The sequence below is a fragment of the Macaca nemestrina genome, chromosome 13 (genome assembly GCF_043159975.1).
Source record: "Macaca nemestrina isolate mMacNem1 chromosome 13, mMacNem.hap1, whole genome shotgun sequence".
NCBI lineage: Eukaryota > Metazoa > Chordata > Mammalia > Primates > Cercopithecidae > Macaca > Macaca nemestrina.
Genome location: NC_092137.1, coordinates 62995954 through 63016574, shown reverse-complemented (window position 1 = coordinate 63016574; position 20621 = coordinate 62995954). Strand labels below are relative to the sequence as shown.

Below are 20621 nucleotides of genomic sequence, written 5' to 3'. Positions count from 1 at the left end.
ACCAAGTTGGAAAACACTCTGTAGGATATCATCGGATTCACAGCCGAATTCTACCAGAGGTACAAGGAGGAGCTGGTACCATTCCTTCTGAAACTATTCCAGTCAATAGAAAAAGAGGGAATCCTCCCTAACTCATTTTATGAGGCCAACATCATCCTGATACCAAAGCCTGGCAGAGACACAACAAAAAAAGAGACTTTTAGACCAATATCCCTCATGAACATCGATGCAAAAATCCTCAATAAAATACTGGCAAACCAGATTCAGCAACACATCAAAAAGCTTATCCACCATGATCAAGTGGGCGTCATCCCTGGGATGCAAGGCTGGTTCAACATTCGCAAATCAATAAACATAATCCAGCATATAAACAGAACCAAAGACAAGAACCACATGATTATCTCAATAGATGCAGAAAAGGCTTTTGACAAAATTCAACAGCCCTTCAAGCTAAAACCGCTCAATAAATTCGGTATCGATGGAACGTACCTCAAAATAATAAGAGCTATTTATGACAAACCCACAGCCAATATCGTACTGAATGGGCAAAAACTGGAAAAATTCCCTTTGAAAACTGGCACAAGACAGGGATGCCCTCTCTCACCACTCCTATTCAACATAGTGTTGGAAGTTCTGGCTAGGGCAATCAGGCAAGAGAAAGAAATAAAGGGTATTCAGTTAGGAAAAGAAGAAGTCAAATTGTCCCTGTTTGCAGATGACATGATTGTATATTTAGAAAACCCCATTGTCTCAGCCCAAAATCTCCTTAAGCTGGTAAGAAACTTCAGCAAAGTCTCGGGATACAAAATTAATGTGCAAAAATCACAAGCATTCTTATACACCAGTAACAGACAAACAGAGAGCCAAATCATGAATGAACTTCCATTCACATTTGCTTCAAAGAGAATAAAATACCTAGGAATCCAACTTACAAGGGATGTAAAGGACCTCCTCAAGGAGAACTACAAACCACTGCTCAGTGAAATAGAAGAGGACACAAACAAATGGAAGAACATACCATGCTCATGGATAGGAAGAATCAGTATCGTGAAAATGGCCATACTGCCCAAGGTTATTTATAGATTCAATGCCATCCCCATCAAGCTACCAATGAGTTTCTTCACAGAATTGGAAAAAACTGCTTTAAAGTTCATGTGGAACCAAAAAAGACCCCGCATTGCCGAGACAATCCTAAGTCAAAAGAACAAAGCTGGAGGCCTCACACTACCTGACTTCAAACTATACTACAAGGCTACAGTAACCAAAACAGCATGGTACTGGTACCAAAACAGAGATATAGACCAATGGAACAGAACAGAGTCCCCAGAAATAATACCACACATCTACAGCCATCTGATCTTTGACAAACCTGAGAGAAACAAGAAATGGGGAAAGGATTCCCTATTTAATAAATGGTGCTGGGAAAATTGGCTAGCCATAAGTAGAAAGCTGAAACTGGATCCTTTCCTTACTCCTTAAACGAAAATTAATTCAAGATGGATTAGAGACTTAAATGTTAGCCCTAATACCATAAAAATCCTAGAGGAAAACCTAGGTAGTACCATTCAGGACATAGGCATGGGCAAAGACTTCATGTCTAAAACACCAAAAGCAACGGCAACAAAAGCCAAAATTGACAAAAGGGATCTAATTAAACTAAAGAGCTTCTGCACAGCTAAAGAAACTACCATCAGAGTGAACAGGCAACCTACAGAATGGGAGAACAGTTTTGCAATCTACTCATCTGACAAAGGGCTAATATCCAGGACCTACAAAGAACTCAAACAAATTTACAAGAAAAAAACAAACAACCCCATCAAAAAGTGGGCAAAGGATATGAACAGACATTTCTCAAAAGAAGACATTCATACAGCCAACAGACACATGAAAAAATGCTCATCATCACTGGCCATCAGAGAAATGCAAATCAAAACCACAATGAGATACCATCTCACACCAGTCAGAATGGCGATCATTAAAAAGTCAGGAAAGAACAGGTGCTGGAGAGGATGTGGAGAAACAGGAACACTTTTACACTGTTGGTGGGATTGTAAACTAGTTCAACCATTATGGAAAACAGTATGGCGATTCCTCAAGGATCTAGAACTAGATGTACCATATGACCCAGCCATCCCATTACTGGGTATATAACCTAAGGATTATAAATCATGCTGCTATAAAGACACATGCACACGTATGTTTATTGCGGCACTATTCACAATAGCAAAGACTTGGAATCAACCCAAATGTCCATCAGTGACAGACTGGATTAAGAAAATGTGGCACATATACACCATGGAATACTATGCAGCCATAAAACAGGATGAGTTTGTGTCCTTTGTAGGGACATGGATGCAGCTGGAAACCATCATTCTTAGCAAACTATCACAAGAACAGAAAACCAAACACCGCATGTTCTCACTCATAGGTGGGAACTGAACAATGAGATCACTTGGACTCGGGAAGGGGAACATCACACACCGGGGCCTATCATGGGGAGCGGGGAGAGGGGAGGGATTGCATTGGGAGTTATACCTGATGTAAATGACGAGTTGATGGTTGCTGACGAGTTGATGGCTGCAGCACACCAACATGGCACAAGTATACATATGTAACAAACCTGCACGTTATGCACATGTACCCTAGAACTCAAAGTATAATAATAATAAAAAAAAAGAAAGATAAGTCTTAAAAAAAAAAAAAAAAGGATATCATCCAGGAGAACTTCCCCAACCTAGTAAGGCAGGCCAACATTCAAATTCAGTAAATACATAGAACGTCACAAAGATACTCCTCAAGAAGAGCAACTCCAAGACACGTAATTGTCAGATTCACCAAAGTTGAAATGAAGGAAAAAATGTTAAGGGCAGCCAGAGAGAAAGGTCGGGTTACCCACAAAGGGAAGCCCCTCAGACTAACAGCAGATCTCTCGGCAGAAACTCTACAACCCTGAAGACAGTGGGGGCCAATATTCAACATTCTTAAAGAAAAGAATTTTCAACCCGGAATTTCATACCCAGACAAACTAGGTTTCATAAGTGAAGGAGAAATAAAATCCTTTACAGACAAGCAAATGCTGAGAGATTTTGTCACCGCCAGGCCTGCCCTACAAGAGATCCTGAAGGAAGCACTAAACATGGAAAGGAACAACCGGTACCAGCCATTGCAAAAACATGCCAAAATGTAAAGTCCATCGATGCTAGGAAGAAACTGCATCAACTAATGAGCAAAATAACCAGCTAATACAATGACAGGATCAAGTTTACACATAACAATATTAACCTTAAATGTAAATGGACTAAATGGTCCAATTAAAAGACAGAGACTGGCAAATTGGACAAAGAGTCAAGATGCATCCGTTTGCTATATTCAGGAGACCCATCTCACATGCAGAGAAACACATAGGCTGAAAATAAAGGGATGGAGGAAGATCTACCAAGCAAATGGAAAAAAAAAAAAAAGCAGGCATCACGCTACCTGACTTCAAACTATACTACAAGGCTACAGTAACCAAAACAGCATGGTACTGGTACCAAAACAGAGATATAGACCAATGGAACAGAACAGAGCCCTCAGAAATAATACCACACATCTACAGCCATCTGATCTTTGACAAACCTGACAAAAACAAGAAATGGGGAAAGGATTCCCTATTTAATAAATGGTGCTGGGAAAATTGGCTAGCCATAAGTAGAAAGCTGAAACTGGATCCTTTCCTTACTCCTTATACGAAAATTAATTCAAGATGGATTAGAGACTTAAATGTTAGACCTAAAACCATAAAAACCCTAGAAGAAAACCTAGGTAATACCATTCAGGACAAAGGCATGGGCAAGGACTTCATGTCTAAAACACCAAAAGCAATGGCAACAAAAGCCAAAATTGACAAATGGGATCTAATTAAACTAAAGAGCTTCTGCACAGCAAAAGAAACTACCATCAGAGTGAACAGGCAACCTACAGAATGGGAGAACAGTTTTGCAATCTACTCATCTGACAAAGGGCTAATATCCAGAACCTACAAAGAACTCAAACAAATTTACAAGAAAAAAGCAAACAGCCCCATCAAAAAGTGGGTGAAGGATATGAACAGACAGTTCTCAAAAGAAGACATTCATACAGCCAACAGACACATGAAAAAATGTTCATCATCACTCGCCATCAGAGAAATGCAAATCAAAACCACAATGAGATACCATCTCACATCAGTTACAATGACAATCATTAAAAAATCAGGAAACAACAGGTGCTGGAGAGGATGTGGAGAAATAGGAACACTTTTACACTGTTGGTGGGACTGTAAACTAGTTCAACCATTGTGGAAAACAGTGTGGCGATTCCTCAAGGATCTAGAACTAGAAATGCCATTTGACCCAGCCATCCCATTACTGGGTATATACCCAAAGTATTATAAATCATGCTGCTATAAAGACACATGCACACGTATGTTTATTGCAGCACTAGTCACAATAGCAAAGACTTGGAATCAACCCAAATGTCCATCAGTGACAGACTGGATTAAGGAAATGTGGCACATATATACCATGGAATACTATGCAGCCATAAAAAAGGATGAGTTCATGTCCTTTGTAGGGACATGGAAGCAGCTGGAAACCATCATTCTCAGCAAACTATCGCAAGAACAGAAAACCAAACACCACATGTTCTCACTCATAGGTGGGAACTGAACAATGAGATCACTTGGACACAGGAAGGGGAACATCACACACCAGGGCCTATTGTGGGGAGGGGAGAGGGGGGAGGGATAGTATTAGGAGATATACCTAATGTAAATGACGAGTTAATGGGTACAGCACACCAACATGGCACATGTATACATATGTAACAAACCTGCACGTTGTGCACATGTACCCTAGAACTTAAAAGTATAATAATAAAATAAACAAACAAAAAAACAAATAAAAATCCCCTTCCATGGTAAAAATAAAATAAAATAAAAATAAATATGTATATATATATGTGTGTGTGTGTGTGTGTGTGTATATATATATATATATATATCTTTTCTGACCAATAGTTGCAGAGATTTGTTCCTCCTACATGAGTTCAATGGTACTTAGCAGTAAGTAATGTATATTTTAAAGGAAAAGCATCAGAAAACAGAAAGGTCTTTCAGAATAAAAAATGGTTCTAATCTTTAGATTTAATGTAACTGATAGCTAACTTAGTAGCTAGAAACAAATGGTTTTCAAAAATTCTGAAATGTCATGGATCTCACTCTCAAGTTTTTTTTTAAGTTGCTTAACTTTTACAATAATATAATCATTTCCTTCATAGTTTCTGGAACTTATTTTTATTTCCCTATTTAGCTTATTATATACAATTTATAAAACGGCATTTCCCGTCTTTTTTTTTGGGATGGAGTTCTGATTTTGCTGCCCAGGCTGGAGTGCAATGGCATGATCTCAGCTCATTGCAACCTCCACCACCTGGGTTCAAGCTATTCTCCTGCCTCAGCACCCACACAGCTGGGATTACAAGCATGTGCCACCACATCCAGCTAATTTTGTATTTTTAGTAGAGATGGGGTTTCACCATGTTGGTCAGGCTGGTCTCGAACTCCTGACCTCAGGTGATCCACCTGCCTCGGCCTCCCAAAGTGCTGGGATTACAGGCATGAGCCACTGCGCCCAGCCTAAAACGGCATTTTCATAAATACATGAACATACTGCATCATACTAACTTTTCACAAGAAGTATATCTGTTTCAAGAGAAATCACAATGATTCTAACGTATCAGTAAAGATTTTAAAATATTAAGAGCATGACAAATGGAAAATTCATTCAACAATAAGTAATTTCTTCTAGAAAATATTATATTCTAAGAAAACCAACCTGTAGCCTCTTATGTTTGCATTTTGGATTCAAACAATGTTTGATACAATATGAAATAGAATCTGAACCTAACAGAAGTTATTTGACTGACTTTTCAATCTTTTCAATGTAAATGCAACGAAATAAAAAAGAATATCAAACATCAAATATAGGTTTTTCTTTCCTTTTTTTTTTTTTTTTTTTTGTAGAGATGGGGTTTCGCCATGTTGCCAGGCTGGTCTCGAACTGCTGGACTCCAGTGATCCAACTGCCTCAGTCTTCCAAAGTGCTAGGGTTACAAGTGTGAACCACCACACCCAGCCAGGATATTCTTAATTGACCTATAATCTAACGTATTTCCTTATGTTTCTCATTTTCTCTTAGAAAATAATTGCCATCTAATTTTTTTTCAAACCCTGAATGTGGCATTCAAGCTAATTATTAAAAGAGATAAATTGTTTTTTGTTGATAACTAAAAACATTTAGAGGCTATTTCTAAAATGTATAGGTCTAGTCATATTCACCTGTTATACTTAGTGGATAAATTTATATTGGTCCTTTCCACAAATCTTATATTGACAAACAAATGTTATGTTTCTTTTTAGAACCCTTTCTCATATGTTAATAGAAAGAAAGCATTCAAATTACAATGCTCCCAAACTATAAACGTATGCTTTAAAGATGCTGCTGCTCAGGATGTGAGGCAACTGAAACTCTTTCAAATTGCTGGTGAGAGTGCTTAGCAATTTCTTACAAGTTAAAAATGAACCTACCCTATTACCTGGTTATGCCTTTCCTTGGGATATGCTCAAGATAAAAAAATATTTTTCCCCAAAGACACTTGTACAATAATGTCTATAGCAGCTTTATTCACAAGAGTAAAAAACTGGAAAAAAAAAAAAAAAAACAAAACCAAATGTTCATCAACACAGGAAGAGATAATCAAATCGTAGTATATTTGCATGGTGGAATACTACTTAGCAATAAACAAATAAATACCAAAACAGCATGAATAAATCTCAAAAACGTTATGACAAGTGAAACAAGCCTGACTATACTACTGTACTATTTTACATGAAACTCAAGAACAAGCAACACTAGTCTATGGTGACAGAAAATCAAAACAGTGTTCACCTCTGAGAGTTGGGAACTGCCTAGAAGAGGAACAAAAGAAAAAAGTGATGGAAACACTCTGTATCTTTACAGAAGTGGTAATTATACAAGTATACACATTGATCAAAGCTTACTGAATTATAAAATTAAGATCTGTGTATTATACACATGTAAGTTTTAGCTCAATAAAAATAAAAGACTTGAAAAAAATGCCCTAAATAAAAAATTTTAAATCCAGAAAATTGTAGAATTTCAATTAAAACTAATAAAGTTTTCTTTATACAGGTCTACTTGTAGAAAAACCAACATTCAATAAACATTCTTGTGGTCATTGTATAGTAACAAAAAATATAGTCACATTTATTTATAGAACAGAATTTTGTTTTTAGAGACACAGTTTCACTCTGTCACCCAGGCTGGAGTGCAGCGGCACAATCCTAGCTCAAAAAAGCCTCAAACTCCTGGGCTCAAGCGATCCTCCCACCTCAACCTCTTGAGTAGCTGGGACTACAGGTGTATCAACACACTTGGCTAATTTGCTTTTGTTTTTGCTTTTGTTTTTGTTTTTGTAGGGATGGGGTCTCACTATGTTTCCCAGGCTGATCTTAAATTCCTAGCCTCAAGTGATCCTCCTGCCTTGGCCTCCCCAAAGTGCCAGGATTATAGGCATAAGGATAGAATCTGACCAGGATAGAATTTTTAAAATATCTGTAGAACTGTTATTGAATTTTATAAAATTCTGTTCCACTCCCCACAAACAAAATTATCAGTACTAAAAGAAATTTAAATCTTTGAAAAACCCAACTCCTCTTCTGCAACGCAGCAACAGACTCAGATAACTCGTAACTCCTTAAGTGTGCCCTAACTTTGTCATCTTGTAATCTAAATAAATTAATCTTAGGTACAATTGTGTAAGTGGCACCTGTTTAATCATTAATTCTTAACACTGTAGTACAGAGAAGTTACTTAACTATTATGTTATTCAAGGCTCCTGTCCTAGTCCATTTGTGTTGCTGTAACAACATGCCACAGACTGAGTAACAAATAACGAGCAGAAATCTATTTTCTCACAGCTCTAAGAGCTAGAAGTTCAAGATCAAGGCATCAGCATCTGGTGAGGGCCTTCTTAGTGCATCCTCATGTGGCAGAAGGCAGAAAAGAAAAAAGGAAACAAACTCCCTCTATCAAGCCCTTTTATAAGGATGTCTAATTCAATTCACAAGGGAGAAGTCCTTACCCCAATCACTTCTTAAAGGCCCCCCCCACCTCCTTATATTAGATTGGTGCAAAAGTAAGCGCAGTTTTTGCTATTAAGGCAAAACCGCAATTACTTTTGCACCAACTTATTCTATTACACTGGCAACACCTGATTTTTTTCAAACCATAGCAATTACCAAATTCAAGACCAAAACTCAGGTATCTGGCTCCTATTTTAAGAACAAGCAGTTAAAAGATTATAGCATCTGATCAATCCATTTTCAGTAGACAATCAAGAAAAAAAAAAAATCAAGTAACATTTTAAAATATTCTACACTGGAACCAGAGCAGTTTGCTAATTTGTATTCAACATTTAGGTAAGAAATTTAGAAAATACACTAACCTTAGAAGACTTCCTTCGGCTTCTTCTGGTCCAAACTACCACCAGTTTATCTGGTTGCCTGCCAAACAGAAAAAAAAGTTAAACATAATTTATCTTAAATAAATAAAGTTTCATTTTAGTGCCTTCAAAAGAGCAAAAATGTCATCTGCTTTAGGTTACATAGAGCAGCTACTGTTACAACAAAGCTCTATCAAATATAGTAGATGTTGACTACAGATGTGACCTAATTTGCATAACTAATATTTCCTCCTTGTCTTTTCTAACAATACTTTAGCAAGTTAATTCACAGGGACAAACTAAGTAAAATAAAACATTTAGAACTAGTTACTATTTTAAAAAGAAAAAGCACACACATATCTTCTCCAAAAATTAATATCATACTTCTAACACATTATTCCCTTTAATGTGAAGTAAATAGGTATAAAAAGGGCACTTCCAAAATAATTTAAATCTATGAATTCACTACTTTTGCATCTCTATATCTCATGAACAATGCTTGTGGTTTTTAAAACATTATTGTAGCCAATCATCTCAATTATCTTCATAAAAACAATACGGTACTGAAAAAACAGGCAAGGTACATACTATTATCCCTATTTTAATTAAGCTTAAAAGACTATTAAGTTAAACAACTAATCAAAAGCTCTGGCAGAACCAAGACTGAAATACAGTCTTCTAATCTCAGATTTCTCTTCTTTATCTTCCACTAATATAAAGTCAAACAAAAATAATACATTTTCAGGTAATATTAGGTTGGTGCAAAAGTAACTACGGTTTTTCCCATTCCTTTTAATGGCTAAAACCGCAATTACTTTTGCATCAACCTAATACAACGATGTTCTCTTTTGTTCTTATGAAAAACATCAAGATTATAGGTTATTTTACTTAAATTTTCATTTAAAAAAAATCTTAGATAAAAGCTTCTTAACCAAGAAATGAATGCCATACTCATCTTGTTGACCTTCACCATTTTCTATGTCCTGTTCATTTTACACTGGAATCCCTTGCCTTTAGCAGATAACCTTTCCTTCTGTTTCATTTAATTAAAAACATATACACATACATAAAAGGCCTCCAGCCTTAAACTCCTCGCTCAGTGATCCACCTACAAACGTATACGAGAGTTATACCAATGGAAAAACAAACAACCGTTAAAAGAAAAACAAAAAAAAAAACACCTTGTTCAACACAAAAACCTGGACTAGGACAATTACAGTGAGTAAGGATGGGGTGTAGTACAACAACATGATAGATGGGTTTGGGAAGAAGGTATGATCAATGATGGCAAGTTAACAAGAGGAGAACAGTAGCCAACAAACGTAAGCTACCTCATTTGAAAACACTGATGGCTTGCCAGAACATTTTACCTAGATTACTGCACTATCCTCTTCACTTATGCTCTCATCTCCACAGCTCCAGCCCAACTTCAACTCTGAAATTATATTTTGACAGTACTTTTAAAGAAATGCTATCTTACAGTTTTTCCTTGTTTATCATCATATGCTGGGCTCTTACACTGAAGGTACTACCAACTGGCCCTTGCAGGTTGAATTTTACAGGCTTACTTGACTGAAAGAGTATTCTATTTTATTTTAGTTTTAACTTAAACTCTTTTAAAAAGTTCTTAAATATCTTTAAACAAGGCCTATGCTGTACAGATTAGGAGAGCCTCTAACACTACCAACTGCTTCACACCTGACCAGCTTCACTGTTTAAAATCATCTATCTAGACCGTATGTGCATTTGGCCCTGCAACACCCTTGTTTCTCAACATGGCTTATAAGGTATTTCACTCACCACTTGACTCTGATCTAGCTCTCTAACTGTATAACCTGCAAATATCTCATAGGCATCTTGCTCTATTACCAACCCCTGAACACATATTCCTTCATTTCTTCACATATTTGCAATGTTACAACATTTAAAAAAACAAAAGAGCACACACAAAAACTTCCTCTTCCATTTTTCTACCTGGTAAACTCCTAATTTATCACTTTCTCTGTGTAACCCTGACCATTTCTCATGTCATCTCCTGCCCCATCCCCTCCCACCCATCCCATATTCCAAGCCTCAGAGTTAATTACGCCTGTGTTCCCAATAATAACCTAGACACACCTATTTTCTATTTCAACACTCTGTATACCTTGTATTGTAAGTATTTATTATTTCTATCTCTCCCACTAGATTGCACTATTTTATCAACCATATCTTATTTATCTTTGTATTTCTAGCAACTAATAATCTAGTACGAGGTTGAGGCTCAATGAATATGTGGCACTGAATAAACCTTAAGTTTCATCCAAGAACTCCCAATTGTTTAATTATAATTGATGATGTCCAACTGAAGCCAGTAGCTATATAATACATCATCCCTGCAACTCATCCAAGCTTTGCAGGGATCCTCATCCTAGCTGCACATTAAAATAAAAACTCTAGGGAAGCATTTCTAAATATTGATACCTAGGTTCCAGCCCTGGATAATCTGACTTAATTGGTCTGGTGTGCAGTGTTTTAAATTCCACAGGTGATTCTAACATGCAGCCAAGGCTGACAACCACTGTTTGACTTGAAAGTCTAGTGAGGCATTACCTGTGATGGCAATGAGAGTGTCTCCCCTACACAACATCCTCCTAGTGCCACCTGAACTGTTGCCTCATTCTAGCACCCTCCTGCCACCTGAACTGTTGCCTCATTCTAGCACCCTCCTGCCACTCAACGCATCTCAGTGCTTCAGAAAATGAAAGCTTTTTTAGCATAAAAAAGCAAGAAGGGTGGTCTCCTAAGCTGTATGTATGCCTGATGTCCCAAGAATGTAAATAGATCATAAGTCACTTATTTAAGAATGCCCCCAGAGATAGCTAGACATTTTAGTGATTTTAAGTCAAGTTCACATTTTAAATATCTTCACTAGAAATCAGTCCACCATTTTATTATCAGGAACAAACTGAGGCAGAGTGTTCTAAAATAAAGAACTGCTGTGGGTTATTATTCTCAATAGAAGGGTACCAAGAACCACATAACTAGCTATCCATAATTAATATTTTAAGCATTCATACTACACTAGAAAATAACCATTAAATATTTACTTATGTACTCCCAAGAGACCAGACACAGGACAGCTGTGAGAGTTTTCTCCAACCACCAACAAACCTACAATCATATAATTTCCTGTCAAAAAAGTCAAGAAAACCTGATAGGGTTTCAGAGAGAATGCAACAATCGCATATTTAACATCTCTATCCCATCACTTCAGTTTAGTTAGTAGGTAGCCCTATATATAATACACACACATTTTTATATATTACATATAAACATTTTATGGACATACACATAAAATGTATGCACAGTCACACTTCCTATGAAATCTGTCTAAAGGGCTCCATTGGAAAAGTTGAGGCCTTTTCGTGGGCTTGTTCAAGGAAGGAAACTGTGCATTTAAAAATAAAGATTTAACACCTTCTATCCTGTCTTCAAAGCCATTAAAAAGGAACATCTTGAATCTGAAGGTGGCATGCTTTGTCTCAAATTGTGCTCTTGACGTCAAATTCTGGAGAGGAAGAAAGAAGCTAGGAAAAAGGACAGGAGACAGCAGTGAAGAAGAGCAGAGAGGACTGAAGTGGAGAAGAGAGGAGAAGCTAAAAGGAGAGCTACAATATTCAGATTATAAAGCAATTAGCTTGAGCTTTCCCTGGCACGCAACTAAGGCGTGCCCTCCTCTTCACCACTAAGTGAACTACTGCGTATGAAAACTAAGTTTAAAGAAAAACATTTCTGGCTTATTTTAACTCCTTTACTCTTTTCCACTCTCTGATGTATGACACACGTGTGAGGTGAAACTTTAAAAGCCAAGAGAAAAACCCAAAACTATCACCTGAAAATCACTCCCATCACTTTCCATAATCATAATAAGCATTCAACAAATATTTTACTGAATGTCTGCTATGTTCCTGGCACCATGCTGAGCAATGGAGATACAAGGATGAAAGAAAGATCCACTGGAAGTTCACAATCTAGTGGGGAGACAGACCATTAAACCAACTACCCTAGCCCAGGCACAACCTTGGAGAACACAGAGTAGATGAAAAGACCTTAGCTTAAAGAAACTATTTATAAATATCTCAGGAAACAACATGAACAGTGGCAGAAAGTACCGGCCCAACCACAGAGATTACTAGATTTAAAATTTGTAAAAACTGTAATTTACAATGACACTTTCAATGTAAAGCCCAACAAAAGATGAGTGACTAATTATCGTATGTCTGTTTACTAGAAAATCACAGAGGCATTAAAAATATTTTCTAAGAACATTTGCAAACATAGGACAATGCTTAGGATATCATGGTCTGTTTGTTTAATATAGATTTCAATTTTTCTATACTATATAATAAGAGAAGAACCAAAAGGAAATACCTCAAATTGCTATCTGTGTTTATTACTGGGAAGTAAAATTACGTGTCATTATACTTTTCTGTATTTTCTACCATGAATTTGTATTACTTTATGCTGGTGGGAGGTATTTAAATGTGGGGAGTGAGCTACTAAAAATAAATCAGTTGCACACTTACTAAGAAGTAGAATACATAAATACATATAAATCAGAACTTTTAAGTTTGGAATTAATTATGAATAGACAGAATTAAATAAATTATTTTTTTTTAATTTCAGAGAAATCACAAAGCCCTCAAACAACTAAATTAATTTGTTTTCCAAGTCAACAGAAGTGGGGGAGTAGTATTCTTTGTCTTAACATAAATGTTCCCCTAAGATCTGAGCAAAATTTTTAAATAGGCCCCACTTGACTCTGGCAACCTCCCCTCCTTTTTTGGTAGCTCCTTCAATTCCTGGGCCATTCTTTCTCAGGCACTGAAAGTCAACATGACATTCCAGTATGGGCTGGCCAGACCCAAACAATAATATGACAAATGCTTTTCAGACCACTCACTTTTTTCTACATCAATTAAAATTCCCATTTCTCCAGGATAAGTATCTTAGGAGGTTATTAAGAGGAAAGGAATCCGGGGAAAAAACTTGTATTAATTCAAGAGATATGAATTTATAAAAGTGGACCTTTCAAAGATGACATAGTACACAGTTGTCCCTCCATATCTGTGGGGGATTGGTTCCAGGACCCCCCACAGATACCAAAATCTGAGGATGTTCAAGTTCCTTATATAAAATGATGCAGTATTTGCATATAACCTATACAAATCCTCTTGTACACAGTCACACACTGCTTAACGATAGAGATATAGTCTGAGAAATCCATCATTAGGCAATTCTGTCCTTGTGCAAACATCACGGAGTATACTTACACAAACCTGGATGGTATAACCTACTACACACCTAGACTATATGGGAGAGCCTACTGCTCCTAGGCTAGAAACCTGTACAGCATGTTACTGTATTGAATACTATACGTAATTTTAACACAATGGTTATTTGTGTATCTAAACATATATAAACATAGAAAAGGTACAGTAAAAAATACAGTATTATAATCTTATGGGACCACCTTCAGGTATGTGGTCTGTTGTTGACCAAAACATTCTTCAGCAGTGTATGAGTAAGTTTAAATCATCTCTACGTTACTATACCTAATACAACAATGTAAATACTATGTAAATAGTTGTTACGATATATTGTTTATATTATTTTTTGTTATTATGTTGTTATTTCTATTTTTTTTCCCTGAATATTTTCAAGTCACAGCTGGTTGAATCCACAGATTCAGAACCTGCGGATAAGGCGGGCAGACTGTATGTAGAAGAGAATTCTAGACCAGGAATTAGGTCTGATACTAAGTGACTTTAGAAATATCTCTTTCTTTCTCTGAGCCTATTCCCTAATTTGGACTTCACTAAAATCTCAACCAGTTAAAAAACAAACAAACAACAACAACAAACACTGACACTAATTGGCTAAATATTTGGTGGTTTAAAAGCAAAATGAAAAATTCAGAAATAGGGTAAAGAATATGAGGCAAGGATATTTGTCTCCTGTCTATTAACAATCTAGAGGTAGCTAATATTACCACCTTTGAACAACATTATGAAAGGGGAAGTAATAACTTTTAGCAGAGCAGTAAACTATCAGATTTATGCTCCCTGTCCAAGGCACAGTGTTAATCATGAGAGGTGTTACAAGAAGTACCCTACTCCCAGCCCTTTCCAACCACCACTACCATGTTGGCATTAAGATGGGGCCACATCATACTTCTCACTACTAGAACATGAGAAGGGGTCTGTGTCACTTCTGGAGTAAATGAATAATAAACTAGTATATTTTCCCCACACTATCTAAATGGACAGGATTCTAGAACACACAGGAGGGCATAGTCGTAAGATAAGAGTTGCCTGGGCCCCTGAATGACCACACAGAAGGTCAGTTGACCTGGAACATCCTCTCTACATTGAGAAGTGAGCAAAAAATAAACTTTTGTTAGGTTAACCAACTTGGATTTCCGGGTGTATCTGCTACAGTAACCCCTCAATGTTCTAGAAAACTCAGTAAATTAAAAAAAAAAACACATAACAATAATAGTTGCTGTCTTGTAAAAGTTTACATTTCAAAGTGCTGAGACCGTATTTATCCTTTTTATGTCCTATCAGTTTTCATTTGTATGAAATCACTATTCCAAAAAATAAAAGATAGCTGTACCTCAAAACTTGGAAAGCCTCCAAGCTTTTCCTAAATTAAAAATAAGGAACTTTGTAAGTCTTTGGAACACAAAAAGTACAACACATTTCTCTCACCACAGAATCCAGGATATGCTTAAAATAAGAAAAAAAGAGCTCAAAACATTAATACCAAATTTAACTGAATAGGCACTTCACTAATAAGGTTATTTCTTTTAGAGAAAAGGACTCTTAGCCATAAATGAACATTTCATGGTAGGATGCTGTGAAAATTTAAACAAAAAAGGGGGAGATTGTCTTATCACAGAAATACTCTAACTTTACTATTTCTCAAGTAATTATTTTTATCCTTCAGTAGGTACATCTGCCTCCTATTAAACTACCACTACTACAGCTCCAGTTAATTATACTCCTTTATGCTTACTCACAAGAGTTATTTAGCAAGCTGCAGTAATTATTCAATAGGGAAAAAATTATACAAATACAAGACAAAGTACATACACAGGATATATTTCTTTTCTGTAAAAATAAAGGATAATTCTAATAATAAAAGATGCAAAACATCTTTATCAGTTAAATAAAAATACTTTTTTTTTTACCTATATTTTTGTGTCACTCTATTGTTTAAAAAATATTTTAACAGAGCAATTACTTTTGGTTAAAAATAACTGATAACGCAAATGAACTTTTCTGACAGGTATTTCTAATATCTATATGCCAGTATTTAGAAACAGCACCTCAAATTGAGGAAACATAGTTTGATGTTTGGCATATTACAGCAGAGTGTACTTTCAGATGGGCCATCAAAAATAAATAAATAAATAAATATCTTACTAACAACAGTATAAAGAATTTACTATTTTTCTTTCTTTCTTTTCTTTTCTTTTTTTTTTTTTTTTTTTTTTTGAGACAGGCTCTCACTCTAGCCCAGCCTGGAGTACAATGGAGTGATCATAGCCCACTGCAGCCTCAGACTCCTGGACTCAAGCAATCCTCTTGCTTCAGCCTCCTGAGTAGCTAGGACTACCGGCACATGCCACCACAACAGATAATTTTAAAATTGTTTTGTAGAGATTGCTATGTTGTCCAGGCTGGTCTCCAACTCCAGGCTTCAAGTGATCCTCCTGCCTGAGCCTCCCAAAGTGTTGGGATCTCAGGCGTGAGCTACCACACAAGGCCTAATTTTTCTAATATAAGGATATTTGTAAGACAAACAGCACTATAATGAATCACTGCTGTATATGTATGCAATATTGGTCTTCTCAAATAATACTTCATACTTTATTGTTTTATAGTATCACCCATAATGAATTCCTTTAATTTAGCATATTATTTACTCTTCTCTTTTTTTTCCAGACCTATTGGAAGAAGACTCACATGTCACTAAAACAAATATTAGTATACCCAGGTTATATACCTGGTTCCCTGGAACTGAAGTTAGTAGAAAAACAAACAAACAAAAAGAATCTATCAATCTGACCATTCCTCAGCCCAAACAATCATAGTCACAATTTCATCTCAACACACTTCTATAATTACTGCAATTGTGTGTTTTGGATGACTACATTTGTCTGTCTTGTTTCTGACCTTAAGGGTCTCAAGAGATTTCCTGGTATTCAAAAAGCATTTATTAAGAAGAGGGCAGAAAAACAATAGGATAGATAAAAGAATCACAAGAAGACAACTTTCTTCTGGTTGCATCATCTAAGCCTCAAGATGTTCCTCAACTGTGAAATAAGAATACAGGACCAATGTAACGAATAGTTAAGATATATGAAGTGCTTAGTGGAGCGCTAGGCTTTCAGCAACTTCTCCAAAAACATTAGCAACCAGTCCATGTGTACACACAGAGCTTCCAAATAGCTTCGTACAGTCTCCCTCTTAAATGCGAACAGACGACCAAAGATCATCTAAGGAAAGCCTCCAATATGAAAGAAAACAGGCTAAAAAGGAGAAAAAGAACTTGCAGGAAACCGAGACAATATCACCAGTATGCTCAGAGGTATTAAAGACATTACACTCATGAAAAATACCAAAGGAATATTTAATACATAAGAAAGCGTTCTGAAGATTATGTCATTATTTTTCATTAGGTGAGCAAAAAATGCAGAGTTGGAAGATAAATTTGAGGAAATCTTCCAGAACTAGAATAAAATAATGATTATTTTAAAAGAGAGAAATACAGGAAATTTAGATAAATTCAGAAGGCTAAATATCTGACTATCCCCAGTATAGCAGTGAAAAAAGGTCCTAAGTTGTCATTTATGCTGAATGCTTTGTGAAAGACCATTCCAAAGTGGAGCAGGACACTTGTGGGCTCCAGCGGAGGAAAGGAACTGATGAATTACCAACGTGTTTAACTGTTTGAGAAGGATTTTGAGAGGTAACAAGTACGTTTAAGAATAATAATGATACGCACACTGCAGGGTCATAAGGGAAGGTGGGGGGAGGACAAAACAAAATTAGTAATTATTAACAGAAGGAAATTTTTTAAAAATGGAAATGTGATAATACTATAGGGCTCAGCTGCTAACAATGTTTACTAAGTCACAATGAATTCTGACCTAACTCTGATAGACCTGACTGGTAAGTGAGGGGATGGGTAAAGAGAAGGGTAAGTAAGCTTCAGGGAGGATATGACAAGAGGGCTAAATCCTCACCTACCAAATCAACAAGTTAGTAGATAGAGTCTATAATCAAAAAAGTAAAAGAACAGTTGAAAGTATGTTGCTGAACAATAAAATACCACTTCATACCACCCATTAGGAAGGCTACTAAAAAAAAAGACAAAGGCCAGGCACTTTAGGAGATGGAAGCAGGAGCATCACTTGACCCCAGGGGTTTGAGGCCAGCCCAAGCAACACAGTGAGACCTCGTCTCTACAAATAATTTAAGCCGGGCATGGTGGTGCATGCCTGTGGTCCCAGCTACTTGAGAGGCTGAGGTGGGATGATTGTTTGAGCACAGGTGGTCGAGGTTGCAGTGTGCCGTGATTGCGCACTGCACTCCAGCCTGGGTGACAGAGCGACACCCCCATCTCAAAAAAAAACAGAAACTCAAGGAAGGGCCATGCACAGTGGCTCATGCCTGTAAGCCCAGCACTTTGGGAAGCCAAGGTGGGAGATCGCTTAAACCCAGGAGTTCAAGACTAGTCTTGGCAACATAACAAGACCCTGTCTCTATTAAAACACACACAAGCATGCACACACACACAAAAGGCAGAAAAAGAGTGGAAAAAAGGTACAAAGAACAAAGGCAACAAGTACAGAACAGTAACAATTAAGGGAGACGTTAATCTAACTACATGAGTAACCACTTTGAATGTCAGTGGTATAAATGCACCAATTAAAAGATTGTCAGAGGTTCAAAAAACAAGACTCAATTGTATGTTTTCCATAAGAAACCTATTTTAAATATAAAGACAAGTGTAGATTAAAAGTAAGTAGATGTAGACAAATATACCATGCTAATACTAATCAAAAGATTCGGTTGCTTACATGCTTGTGAAACAATCTACAATGAATTATATATACATATATATAGTTATATATGTATAAATTATATATATAATTATATATATAGTTTAAAAACAACAACAAATTTATCTATTTGAAACATCTCAAAAAGAAAAAGACACATGTCACACACCTTACATAAGAATAAACTCAAAATGGATCCAAGATGGAAATGTTAAAATGGTTTTTAAAAAAAAAAAAAAATATATATATATATATATATATATATATATATACTAGAAGAAAACATGAGTGAATTTCTATAAGCCCGTATAGAGAAATGCTTTCACTATGTCTCAAAATCAAGATGTAATATTGATAGACTAAATTTAAAAAAAAAAAAAAAAAAAGGCATACTGAAAAATGCCATAAACAAAGTCATACATTAACGAATTTCTAACGAAATAGTTTTCTAACGAAAAACTATTTGCAATATAAGACACTGGTAAAGGAAAGACAAAAAGACTTCTACTTTCCAGTCAAGCATGTCAGGAGCTTGGAAGCTGTTACTTCTATCCCCACAACAAGAAAAAGCAAACAAACTGAAAATCAACAACTCTTCCTAGATTCCTCAGAGAATTGAGGTCACAGGGCAAATCATACCCCCAAAACTGGAGTGAGAGGCAGACAAAGAGAATCACAACTTACAGGAGTAGCAGCCCAAGAACCAGTATGCTCCACAGTAACAGAGTAAGAAAGTCTAAATTGTAATTGACCAATTACTAGAGGTTGGATGTGGACAAGTATGAGAGTTAAAAACTCCCAGGAAGATCAGTCTTGGGAGGCCCCACATTTTTGTGAGTTTTACCTCCAGGAGCCCTACCAGGTTCTCTCACAGTGCAGACTGGATAAAAATAACCTCCTGCTTAGGGCAAAGGAAGAGGAAAAGTAGGCACTTTGAAATACTTTCCCAAGCCTCTTAATAAGGCCTACCCTCAAGAGAAACTATTTTACTAGAAACTAAATGAACTGAGAGAAGTGAAATAACCAACTCCACTACCCTCTAGACTTCTTTTCTCACCTAAAGGGGAAAAAACTGAGGTGCACTGGGAAGGGTAAAGCCAAAAAACACAATCACTAAAAGCCTCATTATAGGACTATAGAATACTTCCTGTTCCTCCACACCTTATCAGTAGAGCTCCCATATAATAACAGGGAAATACAACTGAAAGAACTATCCAACCCAGACCTCAGTTAAGAAGAAATCTCTAGAGAAACTACAAGACAACAGAGGAGATTTAAAAAACAAAAAAAAGGTACAGAGAATATTTTAGCCTCTGACACCTATAGCTACAGCTACGGTAAACAGTAAACAGAGCCCAACTCCTATCCAGATAAAGAGAAAACCTTTTACTAAAAAGGCCTATTTATCTCAGTTTCACATACCCAGTACATCATTTCCAGCTTTCAACAAAAAATTACAAGGTAGACCAAAAGACAAATCATTTTAAGAGACAGAACAAGCATCCTAAACTCAGAGCAGAGATAATGAAATGATCAGAACTGAAATTTAGAACAACTAAGACTGATATGCTAAGGGTGTTAATGGAAGCAGAGAAATGAAAACTCTTTAAGAAAACATAAAAAGGAAACACAAGAAATCAAAAACACTGTAACAGAAATGATGAATGCCTTTGATAGGCTCATCGACAGACTGACGACAATCAAGGAAATAAGTTAACTTGAAAAAATGTCAGCAGAAAATTCCAAAACTAAAGTGGAAATAGAAGAATTGAAAAAAATAAAGAACAGAATATCCAAAAACTGTGAGACAATTACAAAAAGTATTGAATTAGTCTGTTCCCTACTGCTATAAATATTTGAAACTGGGTAATTTATAAAGAAAAGAGGTTTAAATGGCTCATGGTTCCACAGGCTGTACAGGAAGCATGACAGCTTCTGGGGAGGCCTCAGGAAACTTTAA

General features: G+C 36.3%; 1 protein-coding gene across 23 annotated transcripts in view; it reads right to left on the bottom strand.

Moving 5' to 3' along the window:
• The window catches only part of LOC105465127 (EH domain binding protein 1), a 406349-nt gene that overhangs the window by 279949 nt on the left and 105779 nt on the right, over positions 1-20621 (bottom strand). For all 23 annotated transcript variants that reach the window (XM_071076797.1, XM_071076793.1, XM_011713372.2 and 20 more), the window contains one exon: positions 8548-8605. In XM_071076797.1, coding sequence (XP_070932898.1) covers positions 8548-8605 — 58 coding nt within the window. The remainder of the gene's footprint in view (positions 1-8547; positions 8606-20621) is intronic.